General features: G+C 37.8%; 1 protein-coding gene across 1 annotated transcript in view; it reads right to left on the reverse strand.

Annotated features, from left to right (window-relative positions):
- Nucleotides 1-13,675, reverse strand: part of LOC126252504 (partitioning defective 3 homolog) — a gene marked incomplete at its 5' end in the record, with an annotated part of 237,820 nt that overhangs the window by 91,211 nt on the left and 132,934 nt on the right. The window contains 3 exons of the mRNA XM_049953400.1: nt 1,460-1,562; nt 5,858-5,971; nt 11,919-12,110. Of these exons, the coding sequence (XP_049809357.1) occupies nt 1,460-1,562; nt 5,858-5,971; nt 11,919-12,110 (409 nt within the window). The remainder of the gene's footprint in view (nt 1-1,459; nt 1,563-5,857; nt 5,972-11,918; nt 12,111-13,675) is intronic.

Here is a 13,675-nt window from a genome sequence, read left to right on the forward strand (position 1 = left end):
AATAATAGTAATGAACCCCCTTTGTAACTGGCATACTACATGTAGCACGGCAGTATATAACACTGAATGCTGTGGATCATAATATGATAAATTGTCTTGTTTTTAAAAGATGTGGATATAAAATAGTAGTTACAAATAAATAAAATACATATTGCACAAATCTTTCATACCCAATGTGATAGCATTCTGCCATTTTTCCACACACAAGAACATTAATACAATTTTCTAGTCACAAATAAATATCAGCATTGCAAGACTCTAGTTGTCAACCACAATTCAAACTTCTAACAACAACTTACAGCAGGTAACAGCTGCCAATCACATAATCTTATGTGTAGCATTCTACATGTAAGACATCAGTCTTATAGGAGTTAATTAATTAATTAATTAGAATTAGACATGTACTCACATCTTAAAATGTGAAGAGAAGCTGAAGACACTCAAATGGGACCAGCCATATGATGTCAGGAGCTTGTATTATTTGTGCACTCCATGAAGATGCTCAGTGAGGTTGCTGATGGGAGTAAGTCAACTGATATAAATCTAAATATGTTGACTGGTGCTGAATGTGTTCCACCAGCTACCACCTTTAGCTAGCAGATATCATAATGTTTACTGCATCAAACACATCAACAGGTAAGATGAGTAGGAGCCCTATGAATCTTTACATTTCAGGATGGTTAACTCTGAACATTACTTCTCATTTCTTTATTGCAGACACCATGCTGTTTGCTAGTTACTAGTGGCAACAATCAGGAAGTAATTTATTTCACTTGATTTCTATCAATTCAGCTACTCCCATCAACCTCTGCACTGAATGTCTTTGAGTGCATGAATAATATGCAGTACTTCTGCCATTTAATTATATTGTGGTTTGAAATACGAGAGTAATGCATTAGTATCCTCTTAATTGAGTAGTATCTCGTACAATTAGACTGCAAATGCACGACCTGTCATTTTTGTTGATACTGTGGTAGACGGTGTAATTCTGTGCCTAACATTTTGTCTTCCAATGATATACACATCATCAGAAAATGTCTCAAAGCAGTCACAATCTCAAACACGTTAAACAGATCAGCTTGGTCAGCTTGTTTGACACTGTAACTGCTGTCAGTTTTTAAAGCCTCTGATGATGTCTCTAGCATTGGACATTGGAATACTAAATGTTAGGTAGGCACTGAAGTATGCCTTGGACCATGGCCTAATGGCCATAAAATATATACCAGCAATAACACAAATAGCAGTGGTGGAAGCCTGCATTCTATGATTACTATCTATCATGGTATTCTCCTCCGCACCCACTCTCTGCAACCTACATCTTATTTTCACATCAAAAGCGGTCTGTACTTGTATGTCACTTTGTTTATTGGAGATTCATTTGTAAACACTCATAAAATTCTATGTTTTGAACACACAAAAGCACAGTACTATCATTGTAAATAAAAGGGCTATGTCATACCAAGGCCAGCCTTCTCTGTATCATGAACAGGAATATCAAAAGTCAGTATCTCTTTATGCTTCCACGGGAAAATGAGGCCATCATCATTCGCTTTCTCTGGTGGCTGCAAAAAGTGGGGAAAAAAATTACATCTTGAACACTGTAGCAAATATGAAAAAAATGTAAGTATCTACACAATACCATTTTAACTAAAATTGACAAATAATTGTTCACGAGCTACTACTTATCACATTTTTTGAGATTTATCTAATTTTATTACAGGTTACTGTAAAAATGTTGGCAAGATCTGTATTTCAGAATAAATCATTTTATGTAAGTTAAGCGTTTTGAGAGTCATTTATTACCAAACTAATAGTTACTTTGAAACATGCTACATGGTGTATTAGATATTTGTTTACACAGTTTAGCAGTTTTAGTTTATGCAAACTGGAAGATCTTGCTAACTTATCTGAGAGTATTTTGTTTACTGCAGTGGTAGTATACCATGGGAAACACTGTCCAATGTGGTCATGCAAGAAATTTTAGGTGAGACATTACTGGTGCAGCATAATGCTGGACAATTATGAATTCAGAGTTATCAGGACTGTTGAACATTTGGACTGTCACAAAGAACCACACAGCTAATGTGACACCACTGATGTCAAAATTCCCACAGCACCTATAACAACCTGTTCCTGAAGGAAAAAATTAGCGAACTACTACTCAACTTCATTGGCTTGAAACAAAATGATGCCAAGATGAAGCAAGATGAATCAATGGTAGTGAGAAGTAAGCTAATGACCTGGTATGTTTTTCAGCCCCAGCATGCATGGTTAACTTAAGTATTGCATGGCAAAATGCTGAGTTCGTCATTATGAATCCATTCCATTAAAAAAACCACAGCCATGTTGAAAGTGGGCCAACTACATACCAAGGTTGTTTTTTTCCGATAAGCACTTCTCCACTAACACCAATTTCTTATGTGAACTGTTATTTAATTTAATTTCTTTTAATAATATCATAACTGGACACACTAGGACATTAAATAAAAAACAACATAGTTTACACATTGTCAACACTCAATATGAACTAAAACCCTCACCAAAGATTCACTATGCATGCACTACTGAACAGAAACAGAAAATCTTACAATGTAAGCAATAACAGACTCAGGTAACAAACATTATACACTACTATTTGCACAACATTTTTTTCATCCCATTCCTCCGATTTTTAATTGATATTTTATATCTATTTACAGACAACAGGTTGAAATACATGAAGATTAAACAGCCACATGCTTCCTGTAGAGTAGTAACTAATCTCCAAATAGTGTATCTTTCCCGAACTAGAGGAAATTGTTCATCAGATGTAATAAACTATTTAAGGTTCTTCCCATTATTTACTAGAAATTTATTTCTATGCACAATCTTGCTCAGTGCATTCATACATCCATTCATCCAACTAAGATGATGTGCAAAATAATCACACTAAACCTACTGCCTACAGTGTATTGCTACCTAACAGAAAGGTTTATTATGATGGCGTGCTTTTGAATTTTCAACCAAACTGATTTCATTTTTTGTAGAATGTTTTAATGACCAGACTGGTTGCAATCCAGATTGTGATCACATACAAAAGCACCACTTGCAGCGCCCTAAGAAGATGACTTGGTAAATTGGCAGAACATGTAGGGAACTTCAAAAAGTAGGTTACATATTATTACGGCAGGCCAAGTAATTTGTAATGAATGCTGCACTACACTTCAAAGTGACATAGTTGGGCGACACTATTTTTCCAACACAGTCATCAAGTCTCTAAACAACTGTCTGAACATTTGAGAAATACTATGTTAATGTCGTCATTGTTGGAAAATCTCTTTCTCCAAAGTCCTTTCAGCTTGCTAAGAAGAAGAAAACCACAAGGTGCAAGATCTGGACTGTACGACAGAGGAGCAGCACCACCCACGTCTGTGCAGCCTTTGTCAAATAGTAGGCGCCCTTTCACTTCAGCTGACCACGACATGGCATCTGATCCATATATTGCCAGCATTTCACAGTGAAAGTGTGCAATTTAGACGTTTTTCCAATAAGAACGTTACTGTCCCATGTACTTCTGCTTCGTAGTATGTTTCCAACTGCTGTGAAATTTCATTCCCACGCTGTGATGCACTGTAGAACACACATTCTCCTCTGACAATGCACCACTTGTAGCACAATGGTCTTAGTGCAGGGCAACATGTGTAACTTACTTTTTGAAGACTCTACTTCAGAAAATTGAAATAATTAACTCTGCTGGACACAAAACACACATCAGTCAACCACAATAAGAAATTACAGTATATATGAGTCAATAAAATACATATTTTAAAATCAGATTTCCAAATGGAAATTGGAAACTAATAGAATATAAGGTGTCCATAATTAAAGTTCCAGTTTCAAAATGATGTGGAAAGACAATAACTGCTCGGAATGACATCAAATGTGCATAGCATATTATTAACGTAGGGGGAAATGCCATGGGAAAACAATTATTACCAACAATGGCGCTGTACAGAAATGGAGATGGCTACAAATGACAGGTGAAATGGTTCAAATGGCTCTGAGCACTATGGAACTTAACATCTATGGTCAACAGTCCCCTAGAACTTAGAACTACTTAAACCTAACTAACCTAAGGACATCACACAACACCCAGTCATCACGAGGCAGAGAAAATCCTTGACCCCGCCGGGAATCGAACCCGGGAACCCGGGCGCGGGAAGCGAGAACGCTACCGCACGACCACGAGCTGCGGACAATGACAGGTGAATTGCAATACGATGGCTATAGTTTGAGTTGCACATTACACAACCTGTATCACACCACACTGGATGGGAAAAATCTGTTTTTAGTTGTCCTGGGACCAAAAACCACATAAAAAGCAAAATGACATCAGTTCTGATTGTCATACAACTGGCACAAGACATGTTCAATGTGCAGTCCACTGTTTCTGCCCCAAATTGAAAATAAGAAACAGCATGTTCCAGAATGCATTTGAGTGTCTTGGGGGTCACATTCAGAATGTGTTGCACAATGTGTGCCTTCAATTCAGCTATGTTTGTAACTGGAGCACTGAACACAACATGTTTCAGATAAACCCACAGCCAGAAGCCACACCAGTTAAGATCAGGTATTTTGGGTAGCTAGTCTGTAGGGAAACTACGGCTGGTAGTTTCTGAAATGCCTCTGCAGCAGCCACTTCACTGGCTGTGCAATGTGCGGAGAGGCACCGTCTTGCATAAAAATGATCCTACCCACACATCCACACTGCTGAGGGATTGGAATAACATCAGTGTACAAAAGGCTGTGATGGTACATGTAACAAGACCCATAGGACTCACTTCCTTGAAAAAATACGGCCCTAAAATAAACGATGCCATCACCCCGCACCACATAATCACCTTTGCACAAAGAAGTGGTAGTGGTTGATGTGTGTGTTGATTTTCCATTGCCCATATTCTGCAAGCCTGCATATTGGACATTTTACCGTCCATAGGAAGTTCCATGGCCATTCACTGTCCACTTCCATGTAAGCAGAAATTTCAGAGTGGACGTTTGTTTTGCTCGCAAGTCTGTAGGAAGTAAATCCTGAACATGGCTGATTGCGTATGGGTAGTAATGCAAGATATTTTGTAGGATTTTATACACCATGCTTGCTGGCATGTCCAACATTCAGGAAATTCCCCATGCACTGCATGTTTGCACACCATTGCTCGACCTCCTCTGGAATGTTGAGGCTGTATCTTCAACAGGTGTCAGATCAACTGCTCCCTCCCCCCCCCCCCCCAAACACACACACACATATTCCACTTCAAAAGAACCTATCTTTTTGGCTTTTGTAATCATTTTCACCAAACCCTTAGCAGACATTGGACCAATGCCTTTTTTCGTACTCTTGAGTGTCTGGAACTTCTGCAGGGTTACAGGCGCACAGTTACAGTTCTTGTAAAAGAGGTTTACCAGCAGTGCTTGATCCTTCACAGAGGTAGTTATGCTGGGCATCTCTGATGCAAACTGAGGAACAGCCATGCGCCATGCATGTGCTGGTGGTACACAATCTGACGCTTACAGCGCCCTCTATTGGTAAAAATAAAACATTATTTCTGAGCAGTGGTTCTCTTACCACAGCATTTTGAAACTAGAACTTTAATTGTGGGCACCCTGTAGAAGAAGGAAAGGAAGAAACATTACTAAGATATCAAGTTCAGTACTGCTTGATAGGAACACTACTGTGACACAAAATCAATTTACTGAATGTTAACAGCCAGTTCTAGAGTAAGAAAAAGAACTTTTGCCGTTTGAAGCATTTTCCATGCCCCTGAAGGTAAAATGTTCAAGCAAACTTCAACACTGAGTTTTTGCCACCCACACAACACACCTGCTGGGTGGCTGCTGGGGTTGCTGTTGCCACCACCAGGTCGCACTCCCCGTTGTCCCGCCCTGAGCCTGTCTGCGTCCGCCCTTGCACTGCTGCTGCTGATCGCTCCTCCACCTGCCAGGACCAACACAGTACCATACTGTAAAGCCACCAACCAGCATCACCAAGCATGTACCGTTTCCCAGATGATGTGTGGTTTCCACTACTCGTATGAACAAAAACAGTTTTCATGTACATTGTTTTTCTTGTGAAAGGATTTCAAACAGGGACAGGCTGTGTGTACAGTTCTGAGGTAAAGATATAAACAAAGTCAATCACATAAAATTTTGCAAGTCTCTGTTTTTACCCACCAGTATTTAAATGTGAAACCTACAACACATTTTTCTTAAATATTTCATTACTTAACATTTCCTTATTAAATATACTGATAATATATAATAGCACTAGCATAACCCAGCGTCTACTGTTAAAGGAAGGGAAAAAAAATTCCAGTGGTCACAAGATATAGCATAAATCATCTTAGGGCCAAATAGGAAATATTATTCCACATTTTAATTACACAAATAACTTTCCCCAGCATGAAAAATGTTTTGTTAAAAAGCAGAATTCAGGTACTAACATCATCAATTTTACCAACGGGCAAGAATAACAATAAAGATATTGTGTTAAGTGTTACATTGGACATTTGAGGCTTTTACATTCAACAAAAATTCATTTAAAAGCAAAATTTCAATTAATGCTATTGACATATGTAATGCATATATCCCCAGCTGTAGAATATAAGTGTTGCTCTCTTAGCCATCCACAAAACAACACATTTTGAATGGTTATGGGGGAAGGTAACTTCCAACAATGTTATCGATTGGGAAGAATGTGATCCACATTAGGTAAAATAAACTGTAAAACAAATTTATTTTCTATTACCATTAATATACCACCACTGAATGCTACCATATTAATAGCTGTTCGCAAAAATTTCAAAATAAGCTTGTGGTTTAATATATTTTTTATTGTAAGTGGGTGAACACTATCACATCACTATTAGAACACAGATGTACATAAAACATCTCTTTCATACACATGTATCTACTGTGTTAAATTCCACCCTTTATGGTCAAATATCAAGTGAAGCAATTACAGGTATTTTATCCAAAAAACTCAAGTATGACAAACGAAAAATGGGAGGAACAAAACAGACATATATAGCTTTTGTAGCAGAAATTATCCTGCATGTGTGTCAAATGTCATAATTTTTCCTTTTATTTATTACAGAAATGTATTAAATACGAAATTACGAAAATATGGGTCCTAAACAAACTTTTTGTACCCAGCATTTGGAATTTTGCAAACACGCAGTGTTAGGACTATTAATGATGACTACATCTATATCTCCATCTACTTACTTACTCTGCACACAACACTACAGAGCATGGCAGACAGTATCACATATCATTACCACTTATTTCCTTTCCCATTCCTATCTTTATGGTTCATATGCAAAAAGTATGTTGGTGGCAGGACAAATCATTCTGCAGTTGGCCTCAAACGCTGGTTCTCTAAATTTCTGCAATAGTGTTTCATGAAAAGGGCACCACTGTCTTCCTTCCAAGGATATCCATTTGAGTTCACAAGGCATCTCTGTAATACTTGCAGGCTGACTGAATCTACCATTAACAAATCTAGCAACCAACCTCTGAATTGCTTCAGTATCCTCCTTCACTATCCTCTAACAGTACTCAAGAATGTGTTGCACAAGCATTCTATATGCCATCTCCTTTATGGATGAGCCACACTTTCCCAAAATTTTCCCAACGAAACTGTCTTCCTTATACTAAACTGATGTGCTCATTCCATCTTATACTGCTTTGCAGTGTGATGCCCAAATATTTAATTGATGTGACTGTGTCAAGCACCACACTAATAATGCTATATTCAAATGTTATGATTGTTTTCCGTCCTCATCTGCAGTAACTTACATTTTTCTACCTTAAAGCAAGCTGCCATTCATCAAACCAACAAGAAATTCTGTCTAAGTCATCTCATATCCTCTCACAGTCACTCAACACCACCACCTTCCTGTACACAACAAGATGTCCGTGTCTGTCGGATCATTATCCGGATGATATCCTTGTCTCTAATGAATACTCATATTTGAGGGCAACATACTGGGTTTTATTGCTTAGAAAGTCTTTCAGCCCTTCACGTACTTGGGAACCAAATGGACCTTCAACAACAATCAACAGCGTGGCACTGTGTCAAATACCTTCCGGATATCTAGGAATACAGAATCTGCCTGTTGCCATCCATCCAAGGTTTGTGGGATATCATGTAAGAAAAGGGCAAGCTGAGTTTCACATGAATAATGCTTTCTAAATCTGTGTTTATTTATGGACAGAAGCTTTTTTATCTCAAGGAAATTTATTGTATTCCAACTCAGTATATGTTCAAGAATTCTGCAGCAAACCAAGGTTAAGATATTGGTCTGTAATTTTGCAGGTCAGTTCATTTACCCTTCTTATATACAGAAGCCACCTGGGCTTTTTTCCAGCTGTTTGGGACTTTTCACTGGGTGAGAGATTCACAATAAATACTTGCCAAGTATGCTTACGTAAAGGGTGAATGCCACAGAGGACTCTCTGGAAAACCGAAATGGCATTCCATCTGGACCTGGTGACTTATTTGCTTTGGACTCTCCCAGTTGCTTCTCTATGGCAGGGATGCATATTACTATGCCCTGTATGACAGTCGAATAATGGTTTGTTTGTATGATCCTTCTAGGGGAATGGTTTCTTAACTGTCAAATTTAAACCTTCAGCTTTCCTTTTGCTGTCTTTTATTGCCACCCCAGATTGGTTGACGAAAGACCAGATAGAAGCCTTCAGTCTGTTAACGATTTATGTATGACCAGAATTTTCTCAGTTAATTGGCAAGATCTTTCACTAAGGTATGACAGTGGAAGTAGCTGCATGCTTACAGATGCATGAATTTCTACTAACTTTTGCCTGTCTACATTTACGCATTTTAACTGAGAGTGCAACAATCTCTGTTTCCTCACCATTCGTGAATTTGATTATTAAGCCACAGAGTGTCTTATCCATCTTTAATCCACTTACTTGGCATATAAATCTCAAGAGCACAATTTACAATAATTTTAAGCTTTGCTTATGTTTCATCTATGTCTGTCATATTGGAACTAAATGATGTCCATTCATTGTTCAAGTGTGACGCTAACAACTGCTTATCTGCTTTTTCTAATGAATTCTCTTCCCTAGCCTTCTTGATGGCCTTATTTACTTTAGTCACCATCATTGCTATGATTCTCTCGTGATAAATCCCTGCCTATAATGAGGCTGTCAATGAGGTCAGGCCTGTTTGCAGCTAAAATGTCTAAATATTTCAGTTGCGTAGATTGTCTAAGTACTTCACAAGACTGACTGACTGTTACAAATGCTGTGAATCCATAGACGTCCCAATCTTCACTAGATTAAAGTCATTGCATGCATCACTAAATACTTCTGGGCTTCCTACTTTGGGATTCAGTGAGCTCTTAGTTCCAAGAATAATCTGAAAGTGACAACTCTTCTGGAGAACAGTAAACTCTGGAACTTTGTTACAAATGCTTTGGCAATTTACTGTTAAAATTTCAGTAGCTGAAGTGCCTTTACTTTCTAAAGTGATCTGATTAGGCTATCTACATTTCAACAGGCAAGCAATCAGGCGACCTCAAACTACCACATAACTAAAAACACCACATGTGTACTCCGTGAGTACACTGCTACCCCACTAGTGCTTCCTTTGCTTAGTGCACCCTGACCTATGAAGAAGAGTCCCACAACTCTCCACCCGATAAGGCAGGTCCACAAATCTGCACCCATTATTGTCACAGATCAACAGAACCTCTGAGACCTTCCAATTGGCTTTAAAGCGAAGGACCCCGGACGACTCTGGGTATGATGCTGCAAATTATGAACTCTGCTTGTATGTATCCTGTGAGCAAGCTAGCAGTCTTCACCACTTCCACCATCTGCCTGTAGGTACTGAGGATGAGTAACAGCTTACAGACTATTGCACCCTTTACCCTCAATAGCTGGAGACAGGGCCATGTCCACATCTCCCCCCCCCCCCCCCCCCAAATCAGACACACTGAGTGCACATTTGCATTACAAAGGAACTTTGCCAATGTACCCAGGAGTATCATATCCATCACTGCAACAAATCAAGACCTACAAAAAATTAGTATATGACAGTTTTAAAGAAATAATTACACAGTTGGTCTAAAGGAATTACTTCACAACAACATATTTAATGCAAGTGTGTGACAAACTCTGCACTATTGTGATTTTTAAGGGTGCACTCTATGAGATGGAACAAAATTAAAGTACTGGACCCATGGAAACTGGTTTGGACAAGAATTCCCTGTAGTACCACTGACTAAAATTTTTCATTAATTATCTACTTGAGAATAAACTGAAGAAATAGTCGAAACTCCACTTTTTGTGTTTCACCTATTGTCTAAGATTGTGAGTGAATGATAAAAATGACTGCAGCCTCTCTCATGATGGCCAAGAGGATATTTGAAGTACATATAGACATGTTTATCAGTGTAGTTTATTTCTTTCTTTCATCATTCCTGTCCTCCCGTGGAATATTGCTCTTCTGTCAGACCAAAAGCAAATAGACAACATGCCATAATAAAATAATAAGCAATATACCTATGCCTAGCAAGCATTCTTCCAATAATTTACAACACAACTGGTATCAAGCAGACTGGCTATAGTGAACTGCAGAAGCTACATTAGAAAGAGTTATATAGTACTGGCAAGAGAAAAAGACAGTATGAAAAGCAAAAGTTATTTTTTCATGCACAGGTAACTATGATGTAATACCACACTAAGAATATACCAAGTTTGTGTAATTAAAGAACAATGACACAAATAAAGCAAAACCAATGTCTCTTGGCTACAATTAAGTAAACAAAGCTCTATAGGTTGACAGTCTTACTTTCCTCACTGGCTACATCTTTCCCAACAACTACTTGTATATATTGTTAAGCAGTGTATGTGCTTAGCATATATAACATGCAGAATCAATGCCTGATTTTTACAGTGCAGTGCAGAGAGAAATTGTGTGTGTGTGTGTGTGTGTGTGTGTGTGTGTGGTGTTTTCCAGACTGTCCACTACATCACTTTTAAATACAGTAACTAATATTAGACTAATGCCTAGTGTGGAGAACAATATTAGTTTTCGCGAGAGAACTCATCTTCCAAATGGAATTATGTTTTATTCAGGACAAAATTATTAGAAATGAAGTGGTTTTTTTTTCAGATAAAAAACAGCCTCAAGCAGCAAAAGGCTTCTTTCAAGAAATTTAATGGTGCTGTAGACCTAAGTGTAAGAAAGACTTCTTACTTACTTTCCAATTGTACAAATAGAAGTAAGAGTAGTGGCAATGCGACCATTTGTAGAAGCAATCATTTCTTTAATGAAACATATCCCATAAAAATCTTCAAGAACTAATGCACCACAATTTGATGAATTAGTCTGGTAAATATTTCACTTATTTTTATATATGAAATACTACGACTAGTGGAGTATCAAACATATCTAAAATTGTTTTGAATAACTCCTATATCATCATGTATCTGTTAGAATGTCTGATATGCAACGTAGAAATGAAACTACTTTCTGAAAACTCCAGATTTGTAGCAATCTGTGCACAATTGAAATCACGTACATGCTCACAACATAGTTTTTCAAAGTCACTGTAGATAATATAGTAAAGATCTCAACAGAGAAAGTAATAGTACTTCAAATGGGAAAACAATGCTATTTAATGACTTAAGCTTATAGCAGCTGTTCCTAGAGGATTACTAACAGATGTAATTTCATTAGAGTATTATGTCATTATCATTCCTTCGCAATGTGACAAAAGCTCTTTTTTACAGTCATTATAGTAAGAATTTAGTTCTGAGTGCCGGAAATTAATGAATAAAAGATATTTTTTAGCAGTGAGCATTATTTATTCCTGTTATGAAATTCTCCCAGCGAATATAGTACGTACAATCTGACGTGGGAGAGCAGGGCTGGGAGCCGCATCCTCTTGGCGTGAGACGACAATGCGGACCTTACTGCCAGGAGCAGCATCACGCAGTACAGCCACTGCCTCTGCCTGCGTCTTCCCTGTCATTTCAACACCATTCACTTCCAGTAGGCGGTCACCTGGGCGCAAGCGACCATCCTCCACAGCAGCACCCTGCCATACACACCATCAAAATCAAATAAAGTGCTCACGCCATAACTGTTCTGTGGATTTGATGCCATGTACTATGCAAGGTTTCAACACACATCAGTTCTCTACTGTGTGGGACTCATTTTTCTAATGTTAGTTACAAGCAAAGAGGTAATCAGAAAAGACGACTGGTGCAGTTTAAAAAATTTGCACCTATTCTATGCCACTGAATAAATTGTTAAGTTCAGCAGTAACTGTTGTAGTGTATAATAGCACAGTTTATCCTTGAAGTCAATGAAGTATTTCTGCATTATTAAAACAAACAACAGCGTTATGTATGTCCCTTAAACACAGTTCTTCAATTTCTCTCTCTCTGTAATTATGCCTCAGGTCATTCCTACTTCACATCTTTCCACTTTTAAAGTAAATCAACAAACTTGCTAGCTGAATTGTCGCCTATACATTGAAGCATCTCTCTCTATTCAGCAGACCCCCCCCCCCCCCCCCCACATTTTTACCAAACCCTTCTACTCTGGAACTATGCACAAATGTAAGTTCACACAGAGTTATAAATATGAGAATACCACATATAACTAGATTAATCACTTAAGTTCTCAGAAAAATAAGAATGGAGACTGCTGCCCACGTGGCACATAAAAACACCATGCTTCATTGCATTTAATGCTATGCTTTTGAGATTCTTTCACTTCAACAAATTTTGTCTGTGTCAGTGTTTTAACAATCTGCTTTTACTGCTTGTGTGTGTTTCCATTCATAACTATGACACAGTCAGACTTTCCTGTTGCGAAACCTAAAACTTTTTATGACTGACCACTTATTTTTAAATTATATGGAAAGAGTTCAAGAAATCTCTTCAACTATAGTCTGATTTAAAGTAGTTGTCACTTGACGTTTGCGCTGCGAAATTGCGGCGTTGTCACTTCAAGCACCGGCTGGAGGCAGCCGCCTCAGCGCATCGCTACCCCCGGCGACAGGAAATCGTTTTAAAGCCTGTATCTTCTACAAAAAGTAAGTAAAGAATTTCAAACCCACATATGATGTATATCTCTACAATGTCTCTCAATCTGTCAAATATCTATTCTTAATTTTAATTAGGACAAGAGTTACGTTAATTTGTTTGAAACCATTTCAATTCTCGATTTCGCAAACAGCTTCTAACTTATCATGTCATTACTGAAAAACTATTGGTGTCACAGCAAAATATTTTTTTCCATTCATTACCAAAATAATGCACTCGGCAAAGAATCCTTAAAAGTTTTCGTAGTGCATCACGTTTCCTGTATATAAATTTCTGAAAACAGCATTTTTAAGCAACCCTACCAATACTGAACTCGAAACAAGTGTGACGTTTAAAATCTCTATCTCTTATAAAATTATGTAAATATTTTGAAATTTATGTACAGTATCGGCCTCAGTGGTATCTATAAGCAAATCAAATATCTTTTCTTAATTTTAATTAGGGCCGTTGTTACATTAACTATTGAAGTGAGAGAAGTTTTCGCGTCCGGAAAAGTTTTCTTCTTTAGATTGCAAATCTCGAAAACTATTACACACATTGAATAACATCT

The sequence above is a fragment of the Schistocerca nitens genome, chromosome 4 (assembly GCF_023898315.1).
Source record: "Schistocerca nitens isolate TAMUIC-IGC-003100 chromosome 4, iqSchNite1.1, whole genome shotgun sequence".
Taxonomy (NCBI): Eukaryota; Metazoa; Arthropoda; class Insecta; order Orthoptera; family Acrididae; genus Schistocerca; species Schistocerca nitens.